This window comes from Ranitomeya variabilis, chromosome 1 (genome assembly GCF_051348905.1).
Source record: "Ranitomeya variabilis isolate aRanVar5 chromosome 1, aRanVar5.hap1, whole genome shotgun sequence".
NCBI lineage: Eukaryota > Metazoa > Chordata > Amphibia > Anura > Dendrobatidae > Ranitomeya > Ranitomeya variabilis.
The window spans coordinates 165,454,425-165,480,929 of record NC_135232.1 but is presented as its reverse complement, the minus strand read 5'-3'; the positions used below and the strand labels follow the sequence as shown (position 1 = coordinate 165,480,929).

Genomic DNA, 26,505 nt, shown 5'->3' with positions numbered 1-26,505 from the left:
CCTGCTTCTCAGATGGTCTCTGGCGCCTGCAGCTTGTTCCTGTGTTCAGCGGTCACATGGTACCGCTCATTAAAGTAATGAATATGGACACAACTCTACTCCCATAGGCATGGAGCGCATATTCATTACTTTAATGAGCGCTACCATGTGACCACTGAACACAGGAACAAGCTGCTGGCGTGAGCCAGAGACCATCGGAGAAGCAGGGACTTGCAGAGACCACGCCAGGAGAGGGTGAGTATGACGGGGGAGGGTGAGCCATGCAATATTCACCTGTCCCCGTTCCACCGCCTCGCTGTGTCTTCCGCATCCTCTGTCTGTGACGTTCAGGTCAGAGGGGCACGATGACTTGTTTAGTGCGCGCCATCTGCCTGAACAGTCATTGCAGAGACCTGGAAGAGACAGCGGCACGCGGCGGTTGAACGGGGACAGGTGAATATCGCAAGTGCCAGGGGCCTGAGCCATCGGTGACTCCAGCACCTGGCCCCCATAGCGTGCCGGTGTCCCCACCTGCTCAGAACACCGGCACTCTGTGCCCAGCGACGAGAGGTGAGTATGTCATTTTGCAGCAGCATATGGGGCATATTATGCTATGGAGCATCTTATGGGGCCATCAACCTTTATGGAGCACCATATGGGGCATATTATGCTATGGAGCATCTTATGGGGCCATCAACCTTTATGGAGCAGCATATGGGGCATATTATTCTTTGGAGCATCTTATGGGGCCATTAACCTTTGTGCAGCATTATATGGGTCATATTTTAATATGGAGCATTTTATAGGGCCATTTATTAACCTTTGTGCAGCATTATATGGGGCAATTTTTTGTATGGAGCATCTTATAGGGCCCATCACGAACTTTATGGAGCATTATATGGGGCCATCATTAACCTTTGTGCAGCATTATATGGGGCATATTTTAATATGGAGCATCTTATGGGGCCATTATTGACCTTTATGCAGCATTATATGGGGCAATTTTTTGTATGGAACATCTTATGGGGCCCATCGCAAACTTTATGGAGCATTATATGGGGCGTATTTTGTATGGAGCATCTTATGGGGCCCATAATGAACTGTATGGAGTATTATATGGGGCTCCTGATTCAATATGGATATTCAAAAACATTTAACCTACTGATGTCTCAATCAATTTTACTTTTAGTGGTATATATTTTTATTTTTGAAATGTACCGGTAGCTGCTGCATTTCCCACCCTAGGCTTATACTGGAGTCATTAAGTTTTCCCAGTTTTTGTGGCAAAATTAAGGGTCTCGGCTTATACTCGGGGGTCGGCTTATACTCGAGCATATACGGTATTAACACTTCTATTGTTGAAAGTATTCTTCCTTTCAGCATTTTTCATGTATCTTATGTACCTTTTTACAAATGCCTAGTTGGATTTATATTGTGGCTGAAGGAATGTAGATGGTTTTGTGCTGCTTGGTATCTGGCAATGTATCTTGACTGTTATATTAGTAGAGCAGCAGATGGGGTTGGAGAAGATTGTGGATTTCTCGTAAACTGTGTTAACCCCTTCCCGACCCATGACGCCACGTAGGCGTCATGAAAACCCGTGCCAATCCGACCCATGACGCCTATGTGGCGTCATGGAATGATCGCGTCCCTGCAGATCGGGTGAAGGGGTTAACTCCTATTTTACCCGATCTGCAGGGAGAGGGGGAGTGGTACTTCAGCCCAGGGGGGGTGGCTTCACCCCCCCGTGGCTACGATCGCTCTGATTGGCTGTTGAAAGTGAAACTGCCAATCAGAGCGATTTGTAATATTTCACCTAAAAAAATGGTGAAATATTACAATCCAGCCATGGCCGATGCTGCAGTATCATCGGCCATGGCTGGAAATACTGAAGTACCCCCCCCCACGCCCACCGATCGCCCCCCCCGTCCTCTGTTATGGGGTCCGGTCCCCTCCGTCCGCCTGCCGGCTCCCCCGTCCTCCTGTCCGCTCCCTCCTTGCCCAGACCCACCCCCCCTGTGCTCCGTTCCCCCCCCCCGTGCTCCGATCCACCCCCCCACCACCCCTTCATACTTACCGATCCTCCCGGTGTCCGTCCGTCTCCTCGCTGGGCGCCGCCATGTTGGAAAATGGCGGGCGCATGCTCAGTGCGCCCGCCGAATCTGCCAGTCGGCAGATTCCTTACAGGTACATTTTGATCGCTGTGGTAGGTTCTATCACAGCGATCAAAATAAAAAAATAATAAATAACCCCCCCCCCTTTATCACCCCCATAGGGACAATAATAAAATAAAGAATTTTTTTTTTTTTTTTTTTTTCCTCTAGGGTTAGGATTAGAACTAGGGTTAGAACTAGGGGTAGGGTTAGGGGTAGGGTTAGGGTTACGGGTAGGGTAATTAGGGGTAGGGTTATGGCATGTGCACACAGAGCGGATCGGCCGTGGATCCGCAGCGGATCGGCCGCGGATCCGCAGCGGATCGGCAGCGGATCGGACGCGGATCGGACGCGGATCCGCAGCGGATCGGCCGCGGATCCGCAGCGGATTGGCAGCGGATCCGCAGCGGATTGGCAGCGGATCCGCAGCGGATGGGCCGCGGATCGGCAGCGGATCCGCAGCGGATTGGCAGCGGATCCGCAGCGGATCGGCCGCGGATCCGCAGCGGATCGGCAGCGGATCCGCAGCGGATCGGCCGCGGATCCGCAGCGGATCGGCAGCGGATCCGCAGCGGATCGGCCGCGGATCCGCAGCGGATCCGCAGCGGATTGGCAGCGGATCCGCAGCGGATGGGCCGCGGATCGGCAGCGGATCCGCAGCAGATTGGCAGCGGATCCGCAGCGGATTCGCCGCGGATCCGCAGCGGATTGGCCGCGGATCCGCAGCGGATTGGCCGCGGATCCGCAGCGGATTGGCCGCTGCGAATTCGAAGCAGTTTTCCATCAGGTTTACAGTACCATGTACACCTAAGGAAAACCAAATCCGCTGTGCCCATGGTGCGGAAAATTCCGTGCAGAAACGCTGCGTTGTATTTTCCGCAGCATGTCAATTCTTTGTGCGGATTCCGCAACGTTTTACACCTGTTCCTCAATAGGAATCCGCAGGTGAAATCCGCACAAAAAAACACTGGAAATCTGCTGTAAATCCGCAGGTAAAACGCAGTGCCTTTTACCTGCAGATTTTTCAAAAATCGTGCGGAAAAATCTCACACGAATTCGCAACGTGGGCACATAGCCTTAGGGTTAGGGTTGGAATTAGAGTTAGGGTTGGAATTAGGGCTAGGGTTTGAAATAGGGTTAAGATTAGGCTTGTGGTTAGGGTTACGGATAGGGTTAGGGGTGTGTTGGGGTTACAGTTGTGGTTAGGGTTGGGATTAGGGCTACGGTTGGGATTAGGGTTAGGATTAGGGTTGGAATTAGGGTTACGGGTGTGTTGCGGTTAGGGTTGTGGTTAGGGGTGTGTTGGGGTTAGGTTTGTGATTAGGGTTATGGCTACAGTTGGGATTAGGATTAGGGGTGTGTTGGGGTTAGTGTTGAAGTTAGAATTGAGGGGTTTCCACTGTTTAGGCACATCAGGGGTCTCCAAACGCAACATGGCGCCACCATTGATTCCAGCCAATCTTGCATTCAAAAAGTCAAATGGTGCTCCCTCCCTTCCAAGCCCCGACGTGCGCCCAAACAGTGGTTTACCCCCACATTTGGGGTACCAGCGTACTCAGGACAAACTGGGCAACAACTGTTGGGGTCCAATTTCTCCTGTTACCCTTGCAAAAATAAAAAATTACTTGCTAAAACATAATTTTTGAGGAAAGAACAATTATTTTTTATTTTCACGGCTCTGCGTTATAAACTTCTGTGAAGCACTTGGGGGTTGAAAGTGCTCACCACACATCTAGATAAGTTCCTTCGGGGGTCTAGTTTCCAAAATGGGGTCACTTGTGGGGTGTTTCTACTGTTTAGGCACATCAGGGGCTCTGCAAATGCAATGTGACGCCCGCAGACCATTCCATCAAAGTCTGCATTTCAAATGTCACTACTTCCCTTCCGAGCCCTGACGTGCGCCCAAACAGTGGTTTACCCCCACATATGGGGTATCAGCATACTCACAACAAACTGGGCAACAAATATTGGGGTCCAAATTCTCCTGTTACCCTTGTGAAAATAAAAAATTGCTTGCTAAAACATCTTTTTTGAGGAAAGAAAAATGATTTTTTATTTTCACGGCTCTGCGTTGTAAACTTCTGTGAAGCACTTGGGGGTTGAACGTGCTCACCACACATCTAGATAAGTTCCTTCGGGGGTCTAGTTTCCAAAATGGGGTCACTTGTGGGGTGTTTCTACTGTTTAGGCACATCAGGGGCTCTGCAAATGCAATGTGACGCCCGCAGACCATTCCATCAAAGTCTGCATTTCAAATGTCACTACTTCCCTTCCGAGCCCTGACGTGCGCCCAAACAGTGGTTTACCCCCACATATGGGGTATCAGCATACTCACAACAAACTGGGCAACAAATATTGGGGTCCAAATTCTCCTGTTACCCTTGTGAAAATAAAAAATTGCTTGCTAAAACATCTTTTTTGAGGAAAGAAAAATGATTTTTTATTTTCACGGCTCTGCGTTGTAAACTTCTGTGAAGCACTTGGGGGTTGAACGTGCTCACCACACATCTAGATAAGTTCCTTGGGGCGTCTAGTTTCCAAAATGGGGTCACTTGTGGGGGGTTTCTACTGTTTAGGCATATCAGGGGCTCTGCAAACGTAACATGATGCCCGCAGACCATTCCATCAAAGTCTGCATTCCAAAACGTCACTACTTCCCTTCCGAGCCCCGGCATGTGCCCAAACAGTGGTTTACCCCCACATATGGGGTATCAGCGTACTCAGGAGAAACTGGACAACAACTTTTGGGGTCCAATTTCTCCTGTTAGTCTTGCAAAAATAAAAAATTCTGGGCTAAAAAAATATTTTTGAGGAAAGGAAACACATTTATTATTTTCACGGCTCTGCGTTATAAACTTCTGTGAAGCATTTGGGGGTTCAAAGTGCTCACCACACATCTAGATAAGTTCCCTTGGGGGTCTAGTTTCCAAAATGGAGTCACTTGTGGGGAGTTCCTACTGTTTAGGCACATCAGGGGCTCTGCAAACGCAACCTGATGCCCGCAGAGCATTCCATCAAAGTCTGCATTTCAAAACGTCACTACTTCCCTTCCGAACCCCGACGTGTGCCAAAACAGTGGTTTACCCCCACATATGGGGTATCAGCGTACTCAGGAGAAACTGGTCAACAACTTTTGGGGTCCAATTTCTCCTGTTACTCTTGCAAAAATAAAAAAATTCTGGGCTAAAAAATATTTTTGAGGAAAGGAAACACATTTTTTATTTTCACGGCTCTGCGTTATAAACTTCTGTGAAGCACTTGGGGGTTCAAAGTGCTCACCACACATCTAGATTAGTTCCTTGGGAGGTCTAGTTTCCAAAATGGGGTCACTTGTGCGGGAGCTCCAATGTTTAGGCACACAGGGGCTCTCCAAACGCGACATGGTGTCCGCTAATGATTGGAGCTAATTTTCCATTCAAAAAGCCAAATGGCGTGCCTTCCCTTCCGAGCCCTGCCGTGCGCCCAAACAGTGGTTTACCCCCACATATGGGGTATCACCGTACTCAGGACAAACTGGACAACAAAATTTGGGGTCCAATTTCTCCTATTACCCTTGGGAAAATAAAAAATTCTGGGCTAAAAATCATTTTTGAGGAAAGAAAAATTATTTTTTTATTTTCACGGCTCTGCGTTATAAACTTCTGTGAAGCACCTGGGGGTTCTAAGTGCTCACTATGCATCTAGATAAGTTCCTTGGGGGGTCTAGTTTCCAAAATGGGGTCACTTGTAGGGGAGCTCCAATGTTTAGGCACACAGGGGCTCTCCAAACGCGACATGGTGTCCGCTAACGATTGGAGCTAATTTTCCATTCAAAAAGTCAAATGGCACGCCTCCCCTTCCGAGCCTTGCCATGCACCCAAACAGTGGTTTACCCCCACATATGAGGTATCGGCATACTCAGGAGAAATTGCCCAACAAATTTTAGGATCCATTTTATCCTGTTGCCCATGTGAAAATGAAAGAATTGAGGCTAAAAGAAATTTTGTGTGAAAAAAAAGTACTTTTTCATTTTTGCGGATCAATTTGTGAAGCACCTGGGGGTTTAAAGTGCTCACTATGCCTCTAGATGAGTTCCTTGGGGGGTCTAGTTTCCAAAATGGGGTCACTTGTGGAGGAGCTCCAATGTTTAGGCACACAGGGGCTTTCCAAACGCGACATGGTGTCCGCTAACGATGGAGATAATTTTTCATTCAAAAAGTCAAATGGCGCTCCTTCCCTTCCGAGCCTTACCATGTGCCCAAACAGTGGTTTACCCCCACATGTGAGGTATTTGTGTACTCAGGAGAAATTGCCCAACAAAATTTAGGATCCATTTTATCCTGTTGCCCATGTGAAAATGAAAAAATTGAGGCTAAAATAATTTTTTTGTGAAAAAAAAGTACTTTTTCATTTTTACGGATCAATTTGTGAAGCACCTGGGGGTTTAAAGTGCTCACTATGCTTCTAGATAAGTTCCTTGGGGGGTCTAGTTTCCAAAATGGGGTCACTTGTGGGGGAGCTCCAATGTTTAGGCACACGGGGGCTCTCCAAACATGACATGGTGTCCGCTAAAGATTGGAGCCAATTTTTCATTCAAAAAGTCAAATGGCGCTCCTTCCCTTCCAAGCCCTGCCGTGCGCCCAAACAGTGGTTTACCCCCACATATGAGGTATCAGCGTACTCAGGACAAATTGGACAACAACGTTCGTGGTCCAGTTTCTCCTTTTACCGCTGGGAAAATAAAAAAATTGTTGCTAAAAGATCATTTTTGTGACTAAAAAGTTAAATGTTCATTTTTTACTTCCATGTTGCTTCTGCTGCTGTGAAACACCTGAAGGGTTAATAAACTTCTTGAATGTGGTTTTGAGCACCTTGAGGGGTGCAGTTTTTAGAATGGTGTCACTTTTGGGTATTTTCAGCCATATAGAACCCTCAAAATGACTTCAAATGTGAGGTGGTCCCTAAAAAAAATGGTTTTGTAAATTTTGTTGTAAAAATGAGAAATCACTGGTCAAATTTTAACCCTTATAACTTCCTAGCAAAAAAAAAAATTGTTTCCAAAATTGTGCTGATGTAAAGTAGACATGTGGGAAACGTTATTTATTAACTATTTTGTGTCACATAACTCTCTGGTTTAACAGAATAAAAATTCAAAATGTGAAAATTGCGAAATTTTCAAATTTTTTGCCAAATTTCCGTTTTTTTCACAAATAAACTCAGAAATTATCGACCTAAATTTACCACTAACATGAAGCCCAATATGTCACGAAAAAACAATCTCAGAATCGCTAGGATCCGTTGAAGCGTTCCTGAGTTATTACCTCATAAAGGGACACTGGTCAGAATTTCAAAAAACGGCAAGGTCATTAAGGCCAAAATAGGCTGGGTCATGAAGGGGTTAAATTATGGTACAAGCTGCCATCAGAAATGTGAAACCATTTTTCTGGTTCTATGAGCAACACTCACTATGCAGTATGTAATAATAATTATATGTAATAATATAAAGAATATAATCAAACATGGCAAAGAAAATACATGAAACTGACCAATGTTTTTTCAGGACACTATTTGCTTTGGAAAAACTACAATTATGTTATTAAAATACAAACTGCACAACATAGGAAACAAGTGCAAATACCCAAGTATAGGTCTAAAAGGAAAATGGGCAATAGTAACGTCGGTAGTCATTTCGGAAGTAGACAGAATTTGCACTACATAATCTGATGCCTTCTGAGGTCAGATACGATCTAGACTGTATTAACTGCAGCCACCAGATAGTCCTGAGAATGTAAAAAATGCTGGCAGCTATTGCTGCCTCTCTTGTTTGTGAAGTACGGTATGCAGTATGTATATATGCACTTGAATACATATTAATTAGAATTCATGTGTGTCCAATGCCACATAAGCCTTAGTATTTAGTGACTTCTCCGTCCAGATCTCTGTTAACAATAGAAATGGCGGAGCTGTAGCTCAGTGTTAGTGGGATGTTATTTACAAGTGACATAGACCTTGTGGCCTTGTCCATATCTGATGCACAGGCTCTTCTTAGCACAATGCACTATAACAAGCACAATACATCTCGGAGATGGCCTTCTTTCCAGTCCTGTAACATGAAATGAAAATTTATGGCAGCTGCAATACTTCCTGAGCACAGCTGTCTATCTCATTTGTTCTAGCAAGCCTCCGCTATCTAATAGAGTCTTCATTAGAAGCACATCATGTAAGTGATGTTTATTCAATAGCATTTAATAAGTCTCCATGCCTCGTCTTCTGAGCACCGCTTTTAATTCTGCGGATATAGGCAGAACAAGAAGCACTCACTCAGACAAAGCCTTAAAGTAGTTCCGTTCACAGCTGCTGCAAAGCCTGAAGTCCAGCTGCAAACGCTATTCTGGTTACATGTATAGTCCTCGGTGGAGCTGCAGCTGCCAGTCATGATGAGGAACTTATGTTCCATGCTAGAAAAGTCAATGGCCGCTTCCCCACATTTGCTTAGCAGCTGCTTCCAACAGGTAGGGTAAGATGTATCATTACTTTACCTCCGAGGTCTGTATGCCAATAGGTAGGGAACAGGCGCTGATCTCCAAGCTCCCCTGGTATTATTATCAAAGGATTTGGAGTACTGACAATAAAAAAGAATCTCATCGGTAGAGAGAAAGGCTAGCTCACAAGTCTGAGAGAGATGGGAGAAGAATTAATACAGGGACATAGAGGCCCTTCAGATGTACATTGGTAGGCTTGGCTCTTAATTAATTACCATGTAGTATCTAAAGCTAACGATTGCATTCATTCACTGAGATCTTGCTTCTTCAGGGATCCATTTAGCCGACCTGGGCCATCACAATTGCTCGTTACATATAAACAGAACACGAAGCATGCACACAATACAATATCTGTAATGCTAATCTAATGGTTCACAGCTTGGAAACAGACATTTACTTCTTCAAAAGACTGTTGTCTATTTTAATATAGACATGCAGGACTTAGAGATGGTGTTAATTCATTTCATCAATTCTGTCTTTGATCCAAGATCCTCAGGAGCCCTGGGTATTAACTGTTGTGATAATTTTCCCAAGCATGCACTAATTTGGTGGATGTGTATGTCGGCAGTGATTTTTATTGACACTGACTATGACTCGTATCATAAACTGAATATAAACCAAGAGAGGTTCATGAGAATATTGCGCATCCAGTGCTGCATGTGACCTATGGAGCTGCTGGCCCCATCTTGGCCTTACTAATATGGCTGACTCCCATTTCTATTAAAGTACAAATGGCTCACTGATTGCTGTGAAGTTAATCTTGTGATTGTGTTTTGTTGTCAGGAAGAAATGGCTGAGCTGAAGGCCCAGTTGTACCTGCTGGAGAAAGAGAAGAAAGCAATGGAACTTAAATTAAGTACTCGGGACGCCCAGGAACAAGCCTACCTTGTACACATTGAGCACCTCAAATCTGAGGTGGAAGAGCAAAAAGAGCAGAGGATGCGGTCGCTGAGCTCAACCAGCAGCAGTGGCAAGGACAAGATGGGAAAGGTGAGGATGTCCTCAAGCTCACTTTAAGCACATAGAACAGTAAAATATGGCATAATGCACAAATTGTTAGGCACAACTAACATTCTACAAATAGAGGTTGATCCAGCACTTCAGGTAAAATACAACATTTTTATTCGAACATTAAAAGCATGTGTCAAAAGGGAGTCCACATCATCAATTGTTCGGCTAAAGCATCCGAGGAAAAAGTCCCAAGAAAAATTAAAGTCTGCGTTGACGTGTTTCGAAGTAACACTTTTTACTCATAATCAGGTTATGAAACTCCAGGTTATGAGTAAGTATTGTTACTTTGAAATGCTTCAACACAGCGCTCCGTCCCTCCCGTGTCTTGCCATGTGGCTTAGGCCCCTTTCACACAACAGTTTTTTGTTGTCAGTCATGGATCCGTCGCAGATTGTGAAAAACTGATGCAACGGATCTGTTTTTTGGACGGATCCGACTAGCGGATCTGGCTAATTGGATCGGAGCATGCTCAGTTGGAAAAAAACGGAATCCGTTGCCGTATTCCATCATTTGACGGATCCACGCCAGCTTCCATTCTAGCAAGCGACGGATCTGTTGCTGTCCGTTTTTCGACGTACACAAAAAACGTTACGTTGTCCGTTTTCTCAGGCCGCCGGACAAACAATTTTCGAAGGATCGGGCGAACGACAGATGAAACGTGAGGCCATCTGTCGCTAATACAAGTCTGTGAGAAAGAAACCGGATTGCGACTGATGTGTGAAAGGATCCTAAGCAGTACTGTACAGCCACATATGGAGTATTTCTACATTCAGTGCTGGGAAATTGTGGTGATGTAAAGTAGACATTGCCAAACTTCCGTTGTTTTTTTTTTTTTTTTTTCCCACAAACGCAAGTCGTATCAAATAAATGTTACCACTAGCATAAAATACAATATGTCATGGAAAAACAATCTCAGAATCACTGGGATCTGTTGAAGCATTCCAGAGTTATTACCTCATAAATTAACACTGATCAGAAATGTAAAATTTGGCCCGGTCATGAAGGTGAAAACAGGCGTGTTGGGTGAAGGGGTTAATTTTGATTTAGATTGTTCTCTTGCTCATTCACTTTGCATTTTTTTAGTTGATAAACATAAGATGTTTTGAAAGCATTCTTTTGTAGCAGCATCTTTTCCTGCCTAAATCTTTGGCACAGTACTGTAATACAATATTTTAAAGGAACCTGTCATCAGGTTCTTCCCATATAAAGTAGAGACATATAAAGTAAGCTCTCATACAGCATACTAGAATGTTGTCTATATGTCCCTAATGCTCTCTCCGTAAAGCAAAAAAGAGCTTTTATTATACTCCCCTACTGAGCCTTCTGGTCCGATGGGCGTCAGATTCAGCTCCTCCTCTCCTCTTGCTTCTTGTGGATGACGTGTTCTATTTTTCACATATAAGCAGTCCACATAAGCTTTTGACATCTTCATTTAGTCAAGCTTTATAGACTTTAGTTACATGCTGATGGATTAGGGTGTTAATCATGTGTGTATATCTTTTTAGGCCTCACTCACAAATCCATGTTTAAACACGTACGTGAAAAAATGGTACCGGTGTCATCAGTGTTTTGCATCAGCGTGTTATCCAGGCGTCCATTTTTATCAAAGTGTTTTTTTGCTGTTGGATCATCCAATATGTTACAGATCTTCTCTTATACTTTCCAATGTTAAACATAGACACAGATGCAATCTGTGTACTATACGTGTTTTTCACAAACCCATAAACTTGTTGGCCCTGGTCATCCATGCTGCCGGAAAAAAACGGACATGTCTCCATGATAAAACTCAAGACATGTGAGTAGCACTATAGATTAAAATGGGTATGAGTTGAAAAAAAAACAGGTACAACACATATGTGCAGCACGGACGTGTGAATGAGGCCTTGGTTATACTTCTGGTGTATCATAACTAAAAAACAAACAAAACAAACCTTCTAAATCCTTATAAATTTTATCCCATAGGATTCCATAGATGGAACATCTTTGACTGAGCTGAGAACTTACAACGATGGTGAACTGGCAACGGAGCTCACAAGTGCACTGAAAAGGTCAGATCCAACATGGTTTTTAAAGAATAGTTATAAATGTGCCTGTGATGAGACCACTGTAAATCTGTATGATAATGTCAGGCTTCATCTGACCTGGACTAAGGGGGCAGTGTGATATAATTTAATCAGGTATAATGGCATTGGACTTCATCCCAGCCTACATTATATACAGTTAAGTCCATATATATTTGGACAGAGACAACATTTTTCTAATTTTGGTTATAGACATTACCACAATGAATTTTAAACAAAACACTTCAGATGCAGTTGAAGTTCAGACTTTCAGCTTTCATTTGAGGGTATCCACATTAAAATTGGATGAAGGGTTTAGGAGTTTCAGCTCCTTAACATGTGCCACCCTGTTTTTAAAGGGACCAAAGGTAATTGGACAATTGACTCCAAGGCTATTTCATGGACAGGTGTGGGTAATCCCTTCGTTATGTCATTCTCAATTAAGCAGATAAAAGGCCTGGAGGTGATTTGAGGTGTGGTGCTTGCATTTGGAAGGTTTTGCTGTGAAGTAAACATGCGGTCAAAGGAGCTCTCCATGCAGGTGAATAAATCCATTCTTAAGCTGCTAAAACGGAAAAACCCATCCTAGAAATTGCTACAATATTAGGAGTGGCAAAATCTACAGTTTGGTACATCCTGAGAAAGAAAGCACTGGTGAACTCATCAATGCAAAAAGACCTGGGCGCCCACGGAAGACAACAGTGGTGGATGATCGTAGAATAATCTCCATGGTGAAGAGAAACCCCTTCACAACAGCCAACCAAGTGACCAACACTCTCCAGGGGGTCGGCATATCAATATCCAAATCTACCATAAAGAGAAGACTGCATGAAAGTAAATACAGAGGGTTCACTGCACGGTGCAAGCCACTCATAAGCATCAAGAAGAAAAAGGCTAGACTGGACTTTGCTAAAAAAAACATCTAAAAAAGCCAGCACAGTTCTGGAAGAACATTCTTTGGACAGATGAAAAAGTATGGCGAAGGCGTGGTACAGCTCATGATCCAAAGAATACCACATCATCTGTAAAACACGGCAGAGGCAGTGTGATGGCTTGGGCATTCATGGCTGCCAGTGGCACTGGGTCACTAGTGTTTATTGATGATGTGACACAGGACAGAAGCAGCCAAATGAATTCTGAGGTATTCAGAGCCATACTGTGTGCTCAGATCCAGCCAAATGCAGCAAAACTGATTGGTCGTCATTTCATACTACAGATGGACAGCGACCCAAAACATAAAGCCAAAGCAACCCAGGAGTTTATTAAAGCAAAGAAGTGGAATATTCTTCAATGGCCAAGTCAGTCACCTGATCTCAACCCAATTGAGCATGGATTTCACTTTTTAAAGACTAAACTTCAGACAGAAAGGCCCACAAACAAACAGCAACTGAAAACCACCGCAGTGAAGGCCTGGCAGAGCATCAAAAGGGAAGAAACACAGCAATCTGGTGATGTCCATGAGTTCAAGACTTAGGCAGTCATTGCCAACAAAGGGTTTACAACCAAGTACTAGAAATGAACATTTTATTTAAAATTATTTAATCTGTCCAATTACTTTTGGTCCCTTTAAAAACAGGGTGGCACATGTTAAGGAGCTGAAACTCCTAAACCCTTCATCCAATTTTAATGTGGATACCCTCAAATGAAAGCTGAAAGTCTGAACTTCAACTGCATCTGAATTGTTTTGTTTAAAATTCATTGCGGGAATGTCTATAACCAAAATTAGAAAAATGTTGTCTCTGTCCAAATATATATTGACTTAACTGTACATAGGTATGTCTCAGTGACTTGGCTTTCTCTTAGATAACACAGGATCGCTTGGCGGAATGTGCGCTCCTGTCTATGGGAGAGTCGGCTGAGATGGCCGTCGGCCCAAGCATCATTCAGCTATCTAATGTGTACGACCAGCTTTACACCTTCAGTCCTTATTTCAGGCAATTTTGAGTTTCCCACGAGATGACCTTGAGAAGGATATAAATGAGAAATAAAGGTGGTAGTATTCTACAGAAGAAAGTTTACATTTGAATGAGGGCTTGGAGATCGCAGCCGGATTCCATGAAATCTGTTTTTCTCATCAGCACATATGTAATGAACAGAGCACATGTTCCAGATTAATGCTTTATCTCCTACATATGCTGCCACAGTTATTGTTTTATCTGGACATTTACCAGCGATGACAGCTGAACAATTGCATATTATGAGAGAAAACCTTTAATCAGAATGTGTCCACCGCTGCTTTGTCTACTACACGTGTGAGGTAATGCAGTGGGCCGTTGGGAGGGAATCACAACTTCTGCAGTTGAGCTCAGTGAGAAGCTGGCAGGTCCTATAGAGATGTTCAGTAGGCTTCTATGTCACTATGCCTCTGATGTCTGCTTCATGCTGAGGGAAGTTACCACATTCACAGTCCTGGCTTGGGATCAACATGTGGGAGCGAAGTGTCCTCAATAGACAGAGTGAATTCTTACATAGTCTTCAGTTATTTATAGTGCATCGTTGTCAAAGGGATCCTACATGTGCGAAGTGTGGGGGGTGTTTCTGCTGGGAATAAAGGTGATAATTGTAAACCAAAAATTAAATGTGACGTTCGATTACAAGCATAGAAAGATTTTCTGCCGTGCATTTGGAGAATACTGAGCACTTCTTGTTCTCATCTACTGTAGCACTGGTAATATGTTTGTGTTGTCTGTAGATAGAAATACAGGTCTAAACAGTGGCTGTAGTTGTAGAGGATCTTGGATATTACATTCTTCTAAATATGCTTCCAGTGGAATTTGTCTTTCTAATAGATTTTGCTGTGGAATAGAGGTGGTGTTCTTCTAAAGTGTAAAGAAAATTACAGATAAGGAATAAGGGGTCTGTCATAGAGAAAAAATCAATTTATTGGGAACCTGTCATCTTCCCAAATGCTATTAACCTGCATATATGGAGTTAATCTGCTGATTAACAGTGTTCCTTTGGACCGGCCGCCTTACTGAAAGCATGGTTGCTGGGAGAAAAAGAACTTTATTCATCCTAGCACCCAGTGACTTTGAGTTATAGCCGTGTACCTGGTGCTGCTACAGTCACCACTCAATACCCAGTGATCGGCGGCTGTAAGCACGTCCTAGAAGTTGGATTGACAGCTTGCTCTGCAGCACATCTATGTAGAGTGAGTCGTCAGTCAAAATGCCAGGGTGGGATTAAAGCTATCACTGCTCACAATGCCAGTGACTGTATATAGAATATAAAGAAGAGATCCACAGTCAGAAAATAAAAACAAGTTTGAAAATATCAGTGACAAATTGCCCAAAAGATGTTTCAGAACTTGAACACAAAATAAACAAATACGGTAATCTATAAATCCACTCTAGAAAGCTATTTGGAGCACCATGTTGATGACGGTTCCTGTGAGACCGTTGTGTTCTCCCACCATCCTAGGAGCAAAAATTAGGATCTACTATTAGGCTCATGGCCAGGAATCCTATACTAATTAATAACCTATTGTCATACATAAATATTCTCTATGGTTATGACATATAAATAATTGTGCTTTGCTCATATATAAAGTGTTAATTCCTGTTTAGGAAAGATTTAAACTCCATATTTGTTTTGGGTTTCTTTTGATATATTTTTTTATATGGGTATTCTTTCCAGAGTAATCAAATAAAAAATTGTGAATTTGAATGTTAAGTGGGATGGTCGGTTCTTTGATACTAATTGACTTTATACACCCTATAAAATCTATCTTCTTTTAATTTCTTTAAGCCTTTTGTTCCTGCATGGTAAGACACAGCCGTTACTTAGGAACAGGAACAGTTTGTGGAAATGATCATTATTATTCCAATATCAATTGATTAAAATGTACTTTGTTTGTGGGCCAACCCTTTGAAATTAATGTACCTTATGCTTCTGTACAGCACTGCAAAATATCACTCATCAACCCTGCTATACACAGTCCTATCCTTGAGTTTATAATTCTTTTTAGACCTTCTGTACATAGCCCCATCCTCCACAATATCACTCCTCTCAGCCCCTCTATACATAGCTTACAGTATATAACTTTTCTCCGCACCTCTCTGCACAGCCGCATCCTTGATTATATAGTTGCTTTCAGACCCTGTATATAATGCCCCATCCTGTAGTATAGCACTCCTTTCAGACCCTATATATGCGGCCCCATCCTACAGTATATGTTTTCTTAGCCTCTATATACAGCCCTATTGTGCAGTATTACACTCCTCTCATTCCCTTATATACTACCCCATCCTGCAGAAGAACACTCTTCTCAGCCCCTAAATACATGGCGCAATCCTCTAGTATATCACTCCTTTCAGCCCTTTATGCAGTTGTTAAAAACCTCTTCATCAGTGTATATTCCATAAAAACATCAGGCGAGAAGGCTACGAGAAATGAGCGTTATTACATGTTTCAAACCTTTGAACTCCCTGGTTCTTATTCCAAACTAGTCAAAGTAGGAGAAAGATTGTAGTTTTATAGCATCTGGTATATGGCTGTGGTTCCTTAACCCCATGTATTCCAGGTTGGGACACAATCCAATAGACTTGATAAGAACGCATTTTGACACCATTCACACTCAACAACAAAATAAACAATGTCTAATGCTATCTTCATTTATATTGTGTTCTTTTTTACTGATTGATTTACAGGTCATATCCGATACATTCATACATTCCTTGAATAATCTGACCAGTATGCATTCCATACTATATACTATTTTCTTTAGCACTGTTCACACTCCTTAATAAACACACTGCTAAACACTATCCATATTTAATATTTTTTTCAACTGATTACTATTTGGTCTGTATCTGTTACTCCCTTAAGGCCCAGTCTCACATAGCGAGATCGCTAGCGATATCGCTGCTGAGTCACAAGTTTTGTGACGCAACAGCGACCTCAGTAGCGATCTCGCTATGTGTGACACGTACCAGCGATCAGGCCCCTGCTGTGAGATCGCTGGTCGTGTCGGAATGGCCTGGACCTTTTTTTGGTCGTTGAGGACCCGCTGACATCGCTGAATCGGTGTGTGTGACACCGATCCAGCGATGTCTTCACTGGTAACCAGGGTAAACATCGGGTTACTAAGCGCAGGGCCGCGCTTAGTAACCCGATGTTTACCCTGGTTACCAGCGTAAATGTAAAAAAAAACAAACACTACATACTCACCATCTGATGTCCGTCAGGTCCCTTGCCGTCTGCTTCCTGCTCTGACTGTGAGCGCCGGCCGTAAAGTGAGAGCAGAGCGCAGCAGTGACGTTACCGCTGCGCTCTGCTCTCACTGTACGGCGGCACTGTCAGAGCAGGAAGCAGACGGCAAGGGACCTGACGGACATCAGATGGTGAGTATGTACGGTTTGGTTTTTTTTACATTTACGCTGGTAACCAGGGTAAACATCGGGTTACTAAGCGCGGCCCTGCACTTAGTAACCCGATGTTTACCCTGGTTACCCGGGTGCTGCAGGGGGACTTTGGCATCGTTGAAGACAGTTTCAACGATGCCGAAGTCGTTCCCCTGATCGATGGTCGCTGGAGAGAGCTGTCTGTGTGACAGCTCCCCAGCGACCACACAACGACTTACCAACGATCACGGCCAGGTGGTATCGCTAATCGTGATCGTTGGTAAATCGCTATGTGAGACGGGGCCTTTAGGCCAGCCCAACACAGCATGTACTTTTCCCACCAACAAAAGTTCATGCTAATCAATACTGTAGATCTTTGGAATAATAATAACTCCCACAATTGGATGTTAATAAAATGTCCCTGTGCTGAGATAATCTTATAAATGTGCCTGTACTGTGTAATGGCCGTGTCTGACCTTGCTGGAACACGGTCTGGTCATACCACGGCCATTACACAGTACACAGCAGGGGCACATGTATAAGATTATCTCAGCACAGGGACATTTTATTAAATCACATCCAATTGTGGAAGTTATTATTATTCCAAAACCTATTGATTAAAATGAACTTTTGTTCATGGGAAAACACCTTTAAGGGTATTGGCGTTTATTGTGTAGAAATTGTTTTTTTTAATATCACCATTTTGTTTTTAAATGCGTGATATAAAAAGTCTAATTCTTGACTACATGGGGTTTATGAACCACACCTATATCCCGGATGCTATAAAACCACAGTCTTTCACGTACAATGACTAGTTATGACTAAGAATCAGTGGGTTCAAAGGTTCAAAACGCGTAATAACTCCCATGTCTTTTAGCATTCTTGCCTAATCTTTTTATGGAATTTACACTGATGAAGAGGTTTTTAATAGTGATGAGCGAATATACTCGTTACTCGAGATTTCCCGAGCATGCTCGGGTGTCCTCCGAGTATTTTTTAGTGCTCGGAGATTTAGTTTTCCTCACCTCAGCTGAATGATTTACATCTGATAGCCAGCATAAGTACATGTGGGGGTTGCCTGGTTGCTAGGGAATCCCCACATGTAATCAAGCAGACTAGTAGCTGTAAATCATTCAGCTGCGGCGAAGAAAACTAAATCTCCGAGCACTAAAAAATACTCGGAGGACACCTGAGCGTGCTCGGGAAATCTCGAGTAAACTCGAGTATATTTGCTCATCACTAGTTTTTAACAATTTTGGAATAGCAGTGTTTTAATGTCTTCCCATGTGCTGGATCTCCTACCACCTTGGAATCTTCTGTATGGGATTGACTCTCCCAAGTACTTCTGTGCACCATCTCTTGTGATTGCTCGCCAATAGGAGGGTGAGCTGAATATTTATTTATTTAGTATCATTTTGTAACATAGTCCCATCCTGCAGTATAATACTCCCCTCAGCTCCCTGTATAGAGCCCCATCCTGCTTTATATCACTTCTCTCCATTCCCTGTATACAGCCCCATCCTGCAGAATCTCACTCTTCACTGCCCCTCTATACGCAGAAACATCCTCCAGAATATCACTCCTCTTAGCCCCTCTATACAGTCCCATCTGGCAGTAGATCATTCATTTCATACCCCCTGTACACAGCCATACCCTGTAGCATATCACTCTTTTCAGACCCACTATATGAAGAACCATATTGCAGTGTATAATTACTTGAACCCCCTTTATATAGAGCCCCATCCTGCAGTATATCACTCCTTTCACCCCTTTTATATACAACAATATACTGCTATATATTACTCCTCTTTGCTACCTTGAAAGTGCCCCATCATGCAGTATATCACTCTTCTCAGCCCCCTGTATAGAGCCATACTGCAGTGTATCACTCCCCTTATGCTCGACCCCTCTATACACAACCTCATCATACAGTACATCGCTCCTATTAGTTACAAACACACATTGCTGCTTCATGGTATGAGCTCTATGCTCTGTAATGAAGGAGGCTTTGGTCGTGACCTCATCTCTCACAGGGGCAATTCAGTTCCAGGAAGGTGCCAGAGCAGAGCTCTGCTGGCAGGAGGCCAGATGAGAAAACCTGCACCGTGCATCTAGGAGCTGTGGATGTACAGCAGGACCGTTCCACTAGTAAATAGAGGGCACATAGGGCCAGGAGAGGCTTCCTGTGGAGGGAGATATGTGCAAAATGGCGATTTAAAATTGCATTAGATAGGCACATATGAATATACGTGTACATTATTATAAGACCACATTGTGATTTTGGGAATAACCTTTTAACTGAAAATCATCCTCTGCCCTGTCTGTCATAGTGGTCCTGGTAAGACCATCCGTTACCTTTTTGCTGCCTCACCAAAAGGAACACTGAATCGTTTCCTCCATAGTTAGGATTTTACAGGGGAGATATTGGAAGGGTACCCAGGTACTTTAGTGATGCTATAACTGTGCTTAATATCACAGAGGGAGAGAATATTGATTGTAATAGTCACAGGAGCAAAGCATTAGTTCTTCTAGCTGAACAAGTTGAGAACAGCTGTATAGTTGTAAGTGCTGATAATCGCTATTGACAGGCAGGAAACACTGGTCTGTGCCCGGTGCTGTAGGCCATTGCCAGCGATAGTGGGGCAGGAGAGTGGAAGGCTCGGATTGCTGCTGCCCACCTGTTACCTCCAGCACAGGAGCCGTGTTTGTTTTTGTTGTGGTCTTTAATTGACCCAAATAAAAAGTACATTTAGTGCACCTCATTGTACCAGATGGTATCTAATATAACCACTCTGCTGATGGAGAAAAGCTCTGTCCGTTTACTACATCGATGGTACTGTCACTTTTTTTCTGATGGCGGTAATTTGACAATTCGCACTGGACGCCCTTAGTCCTGAATCCTGTGGTGGGCTTCTGGAATCCCATTTTTCTTCCTCTGATGGAAATGTAATGTGAAGTCTTGTTCCTGTCACTGAACGCTCTTCCTCGCCAATGAAGTGAAGACTACAGTATTCTGCTTGCTTGTAGTAAGCGTTGTATTCCAGAGACTTATCGTGGTGAAATATATTGTACCTCAATTCCGCCTCTTGCTGCGTCCACTGTTTTATTGCTTCTGTATAATATTTTATCACCCAAGCAGTAAAATAACATTTTCAGAAGTCCTATTCCCCCCTGCTTCCATCGCCAGATCTTGTCCTCATGTGCCCTACATATATCTGCTGTGTACAGAATAGTGGTCCATGGGTTTAGACCCTTCTCATAGGGGATTGGCCATAATGAAGTAGTAGATTAGTTTTCGGACATGGTACAATATGGTGATTTCTGTACAATGGTATAGAAGTGAGAGCAATACATTTAATGGAGCCACATGTAGAACATGCCTGAGATCATGACAATACCCGATGCCTTCTGTGCATTTGTTGGGTGCATTTATACAGTGAAATGTTTCTATTATAGCTGACTTGGTAATGGTTCACACTACATCTCTTAGCTCGTGTATTAGCACAGCGGCCGCCTGCATGAAATAAATGCCGTCTTGCATTGCAGCACAATGAGTGTCATCTATAAATGTGATGAACTCTCCCACATGCTGCTGCTGCTTCAGTAATAATTTGTGTAATTAATAGGACAACAATGTCTGCACGCTGCGCCCTGCACACATCTGCCACGTGCGCCCAGGCGCCATCAGTAACAGGCAGCAGGAAGGGGTTTTACTCCTGGATCACAGGGCATGGAATGATCGTTTAGGTCTTACGGCTGGCACTTTAATGTGTCTAATGCCACATTTTAATAGAGGTTAATATTCATGGGTGTCCTTAAATAGCCATCATACGGATGGAATAATAAATGCCTTTACTTCATGATGAATTGGGTCATAAAACACAGCCATGATTTGTATCTTCTTTACACTGGATCCTTTTAATAACATAATAAAGATTATGAATATGAGCACGCTGGACATCGCACTTAGATTGCATGATGTTCTTCGTAACCCATGAAATATACTATAGAGATTTGTTGCTGCAGAGAAATTTCCAGTGGCTACTCTGCAGCCGGTCAAAGGCTACACAGGTACCTGCACTCCACAGTCTGTGGGCTTTATCATTTATCATCTTACTTCATGGGTGATCGAAGGAGATTTGATTACCCCAGAGCTGGTCTTCACTGGCCGAAGCATCAGCCTTGCTTTTAGCAGGAGGAATTCAGCCATTATTAGTAACTTTTAGGCTACGTTACCTCTTAGCATCTCCAGTGCGAACCTCGTGTGTGTGTTGAAGAGGAAATGATCTCTAAAAGGGCTAAAGTTAAAGATGACACATTTACTTTGTTTTTTAGGCAAAATTTCCAAAATGCATCATGCTTGTTTAAATGTTCTTTTACACACTTCTGACGCTGAATGTTATGGTGAGGACACAGGAGAGTTTGTCTTCTGATGACTATTCCATGAAGGTCATATTTGTGCAGGTGTCTCTGAACAGTAGAACAGTGTACCAGAGTCTGCTAAATCTTTCTGAAGGTCTTTTGCAGTCAAGCATGGGTTCTGATTTGCCTCTCTAGCAATCCTACGAGCAGCTTGCAATTAAAATTTGCTTGGTCTTCCAGACATTATCTTGACCTCCACTATTCCTCTTAACTTCCATTTCTTAATTATATTTCTAACTGAGGAAAAGGCGTGCTAGGCAGCTGCTTTGATGAACCTATAGCTGCTGTTTTCAGCATGTGGATAAGAATTCTTACTTTCATACATTATAGAATACTCTGGAGTTTCTCCAATATAATACACATTATTATCATTATTATTTTATTTACTTTTAAAGCACCCCCTAATTCCAGGGTAAAAACTGGATTGCAGTCATAACATATTTATAACAAATTGTAAGTAAAGGTACCGTCACACTAGGCGATATCGCCAGCGATCCGTGACGTTGCAGCGACCTGGATAGCGATATCGCTGTATTTGACACGCAGCAGCGATCTGGATCCCGCTGTGAAATTGCTGGTCGCTGCTAGAAGGTCTGCACTTTATTTGGTCGCTAGGTCGCCGTGTATCGCCGTGTTTGACAGCAAAAGTAAGGATACCAGCGATATTTTACACTGGTAACCAGGGTAAACATCGGGTTACTAAGCGCAGGGCCGCGCTTAGTAACCCGATGTTTACCCTGGTTACCAGCGTAAAAGTTAAAAAAAACAAACAGCACATACTCACCAGCGCGTCCCCCGGCCTCTGCTTCCTGACACTGACTGAGCGCCGGCCCTAAACTGAAAGTGAAAGCACAGCGGTGACGTCACCGCTGTGCTGTTAGGGCCGGAGCTCAGTCAGTGTCAGGAAGCAGAGGCCGGGGGACGCGCTGGTGAGTATGTGCTGTTTGTTTTTTTAACTTTTACGCTGGTAACCAGGGTAAACATCGGGTTACTAAGCGCGGCCCTGCGCTTAGCAACCCGATGCTTACCCTGGTTACCCGGGGACCTCGGCATCGTTGGTCGCTGGAGAGCGGTCTGTGTGACAGCTCTCCAGCGACCAAACAGCGACGCTGCAGCGATCGGCATCGCTGTCGCTATCGCTGCAGCGTCGCTTAATGTGACGGTACCTTAAGAAGCTCTGGTACATGCCAGACCTCTCTGTCTACAAGTTAAATCAGATAGTGGGCACTGTGTGGAAATGAGTCTGAATGAGCACAGTAAATAAATTGCAACACTTCGGGTATTCTAGAATATGTATGTATGTATATAGCAGCCACATAGTATATAGCACAGGCCACGTAGTATATACGAGCCATGTAGTATATAGTAGACAAATACTACATGGCCTGTGCTACATACTATGTGGCTGCTATATACATACATATTGTAGAATATCCGATGCGTTAATACAGGCCACGCAGTATATAACAGTGGCCACGCAGTATATAACACAGCCCAAACAGTATATAACACAGCCCACGTACTATATAAAACAGCCCACGCGGTCTATAGCAGCCACACAGTATATAACACAGGCGACGTAGTATATAACACAGGCCACGCAGTATATAACACAGGGCACGTAGTATATAGCACAGCCCACGCAGTATATAACACTGCCCATGTAGTATATAGCAGCCACGTGGTTCGCGGCATCCAGGACAGGCAGCTGGCGCGACCAATCAGCGACGCGGGATTTCCGTGACGGAAGTTGCCGACAAAAAGACGGAAGTACCCCTTAGACAATTATATATATATATATATATATATATATATATATATATATATATATATATATATATATATATATATATATATATATATATATATATATATTTATTTATTTTGGATAATATGAAGTTCGCCTGCTATTTTCTGATCTTCACAACCCCAGTGACTTTGTAATTCATGGCTGGTAGTAAAATGAGCAGTTCTGCAGTCTCTATGGAAATGGTGACACCTGCTGGCCGTATTCTGCATTACACTTATGGTGCCAATCAGCAGGTCCCTTACGGCAATCATATAGGACATTATAAGTTCTCTACAACATGAAGAACTAAAATCCCCAGCAGCAGTCACTTCACATTACAGACATACAGAGATTGCATATTAATATTTGCTTGTTCCCCCATTCCTGGTCCACCTCCTTAATCATTAGTGTCATGTATATAATTTCTGATTTGCATGAATTGATGGTATTTGCTGATTGTATTGCATCACTATTAATGATCGCACAGAACTTCTCATTATGTTTTTTCTTTTGCAGGGAAAAGAAGTTAAAGTCCCGGGCACAAGAGCTGGTGAGCGCCCTAGAAAGACTCACAAAGAGCAGTGAAATCCGGCATCAGCAGTCGGCAGAGTTTGTCAATGACTTGAAGAGAGCGAATAGGTGAGTAATAAGTGTGCGCCTTTCTAGTAATACATGAGGGAAGGTATCCTGATGACAGGACCTCCAGCAATCCTTTATAATCCTGGTGCAGATTGTCACCGAGTCCTGCATCCCCATCATTAGATGTGCTGGGTCCTCCATGTAGAGCCTCTGCAGACAATCCTTTCAACACAATCGCTGCTGTAAATGTTCTCTTTCTTTGGCTCAGTTCACATTCCTTTTTTGTCCTCTGTTTAATGTTCCATTCTGGAAAGTTTTCCGTGTCTGTATGAGATGGAGCCTGTGACCAATGCCTAAGACAGTGTTCACACGCTGCGCTTTTGCAGTGTTTTTTATGCAAATTAAAAGTTGCTGTTTCCAGTAGCAGCAAAAGCTATGAGATTTTTATGAACAGGCTTTCCTTACTGATTTTGAGAACAGCTTTTTTTTAATCAACAGTATGTCATTTTTTTGCCCTTAGAGAAAGTGGAAAAATGCTGCAAAAAATGCAACAACTATTTTTGAGATTTTTTTTGTGGAGTTTTTTTAAGCATTTTTAGACAGTAAAACTAACTTTATTAAACATGCACTGTAGGAAAAGCGCACACGTAATCCACACACAAAAACCACTGCAAATAATTGCTGCAAAACAAGCGTTTTTACTGCTAATTTCAGCATTACCGTTGTGATCCTCTTAATATTTGTTCTGGTTTTTTTTCTCATGAGCAGCAATCTTGTGGCAGCTTATGAAAAGGCAAAGAAGAAGCATCAGAATAAGCTGAAAAAGCTGGAGTCCCAGATGATGGCAATGGTGGAGAGACATGAGACACAAGTGCGGATGCTGAAGCAGAGGATAGCTTTACTAGAGGAGGAAAACTCCAGACCTCACACTAATGAGACCTCACTGTGAGCCGCCCGTGATACACACTGATGGCCTCTTTCCTGAACCTTCGGCACCACTCTTCAGGTGCTCCCTGGTGTGACTGGATGTATTGTACACTCGCTCGCCACATACTGCTGGCAAGAACACGTGGAAACGCGTCCTCCTTGTGATGGTTCAGATACTCTTGGTTGTGAGACATTGGAGTGTGCCAAAAGTATGTCCACGCTCGTACACGTCGCACCGTGTGATATGCAGAAAAAACTGAATGCTCTGAGCCAAGTGGCACCTTTATGTATCAAGTATGAAAACCCACCATATTCTTGTGGACTCAGAGGTGCTGTCACTACCAGCAAAAACTATAAGATTTAGTTACCGGTATCTTCAACCAATACATGGACTTGCTGCATCTGCTCCAGCAGATGGGTGCTCTCCCCACAGCTTTAATCCGCTCACATAAACTGATGCAGAGGCTGTTTTCCTTAGTACACTGTGAGTTAAAGTGCTTTGAATTTCTTTCTTTTGGGAGCTGTCAAGATATACCCATAGCCTATTTTTTATGTGTTGCTTTCTAATACCTACATTATATTGTATTTGCTAAAGTGTAAACCAAACACTTCTGTTATAATCACCCTCTGCTATACACAGCAAGCTCAGACAACCTTTACATGGCCCGGGTCAGAGGAGGAACACAAGAATTCCAGAAAGTCCGTCTCCTCTCTTCAAAATGGGTGTGCGTATATATACATATACACAGTCGTGCTGAAAGTTTACATACCCCGGCAGAATTTTTGCTTTCTTGGCCTTTTTTCAGAGAATATGAGTAACACCAAAACTTTCTCTCCACTCATGGTTAGTGGTTGGGTGAAGCCATTTATTGTCAAACTACTGTGTTTTCTCTTCTTAAATCATGATGACAACCCAAAACATCCAAATGACCCTGATCAAAAGATCACATACCCTGGTGATCTTGGCCTTATAACATGCACAGAACTGGACACAAATGGGTATGAATGGCTACTAAAGGTAACATCCTCACCTGTGACCTGTCTGCTTGTAATCCGTGTGCGTGCATAGAAGATATATATATATATATATATATATATATATATATATATATATATATATATATATATATATATATATATATATATATATATATATATATATATATAATATACACACACACACACACAACACAACAGCTTTGGTTATGGTTAGCAGGGACCACGAAGTTCACTTTTGTTTTTCCTATTTCCCGTCATGGATATATCTACAGTAGTATCGTCATCTCTTTCCGATCAGTCGCTCGCAGTAGGTTGGGACTTGTGTGGAAATGTGAATGCAGCTGTTTGTATTATACGACTCCCTAATCGGCCGGTCCTGTGTCAAGGAGCGCTCATCTGTAAAATTAAGATGCACTTTAAAAGTTCTTTATTAAGGTCCTTATTTTAGTAAATTTTACAGATGAAGTTTTATCAAATGCTGAGTTATGTCCCCAATCAATGCCTACACTGCACGGTGCCTCCCCGGGCCAGTAACTCCATGCTTAGATCTGTGGTAGAGGGATGAGAGCGAGTTCTGCAATAGGATTATTTCTAAATCGTCCCAAATATCCAGTGTCCACATTGTATTGAGGGAAACTGGAAACCTGTGCTTGGAGAAGGGTTTGTTTTGTGCCATTTTTTACAAGGGATAATTTTGTACTGTCTCAGCATGAAACCTGCTGA

At 43.1% G+C, this 26,505-nt stretch overlaps 1 protein-coding gene across 3 annotated transcripts in view; it reads left to right on the top strand.

Annotated features, from left to right (window-relative positions):
- The window catches only part of MCC (MCC regulator of Wnt signaling pathway), a 452,211-nt gene extending 426,327 nt beyond the window's left edge, over window positions 1–25,884 (top strand). For all 3 annotated transcript variants that reach the window (XM_077290460.1, XM_077290469.1, XM_077290479.1), the window contains 4 exons: window positions 9,437–9,643; window positions 11,627–11,712; window positions 23,794–23,916; window positions 24,625–25,884. In XM_077290460.1, the coding sequence (XP_077146575.1) occupies window positions 9,437–9,643; window positions 11,627–11,712; window positions 23,794–23,916; window positions 24,625–24,805 (597 nt within the window). In that variant the 3' untranslated portion in view covers window positions 24,806–25,884. The remainder of the gene's footprint in view (window positions 1–9,436; window positions 9,644–11,626; window positions 11,713–23,793; window positions 23,917–24,624) is intronic.
- The last annotated feature ends 621 nt before the right edge of the window (window positions 25,885–26,505 follow it).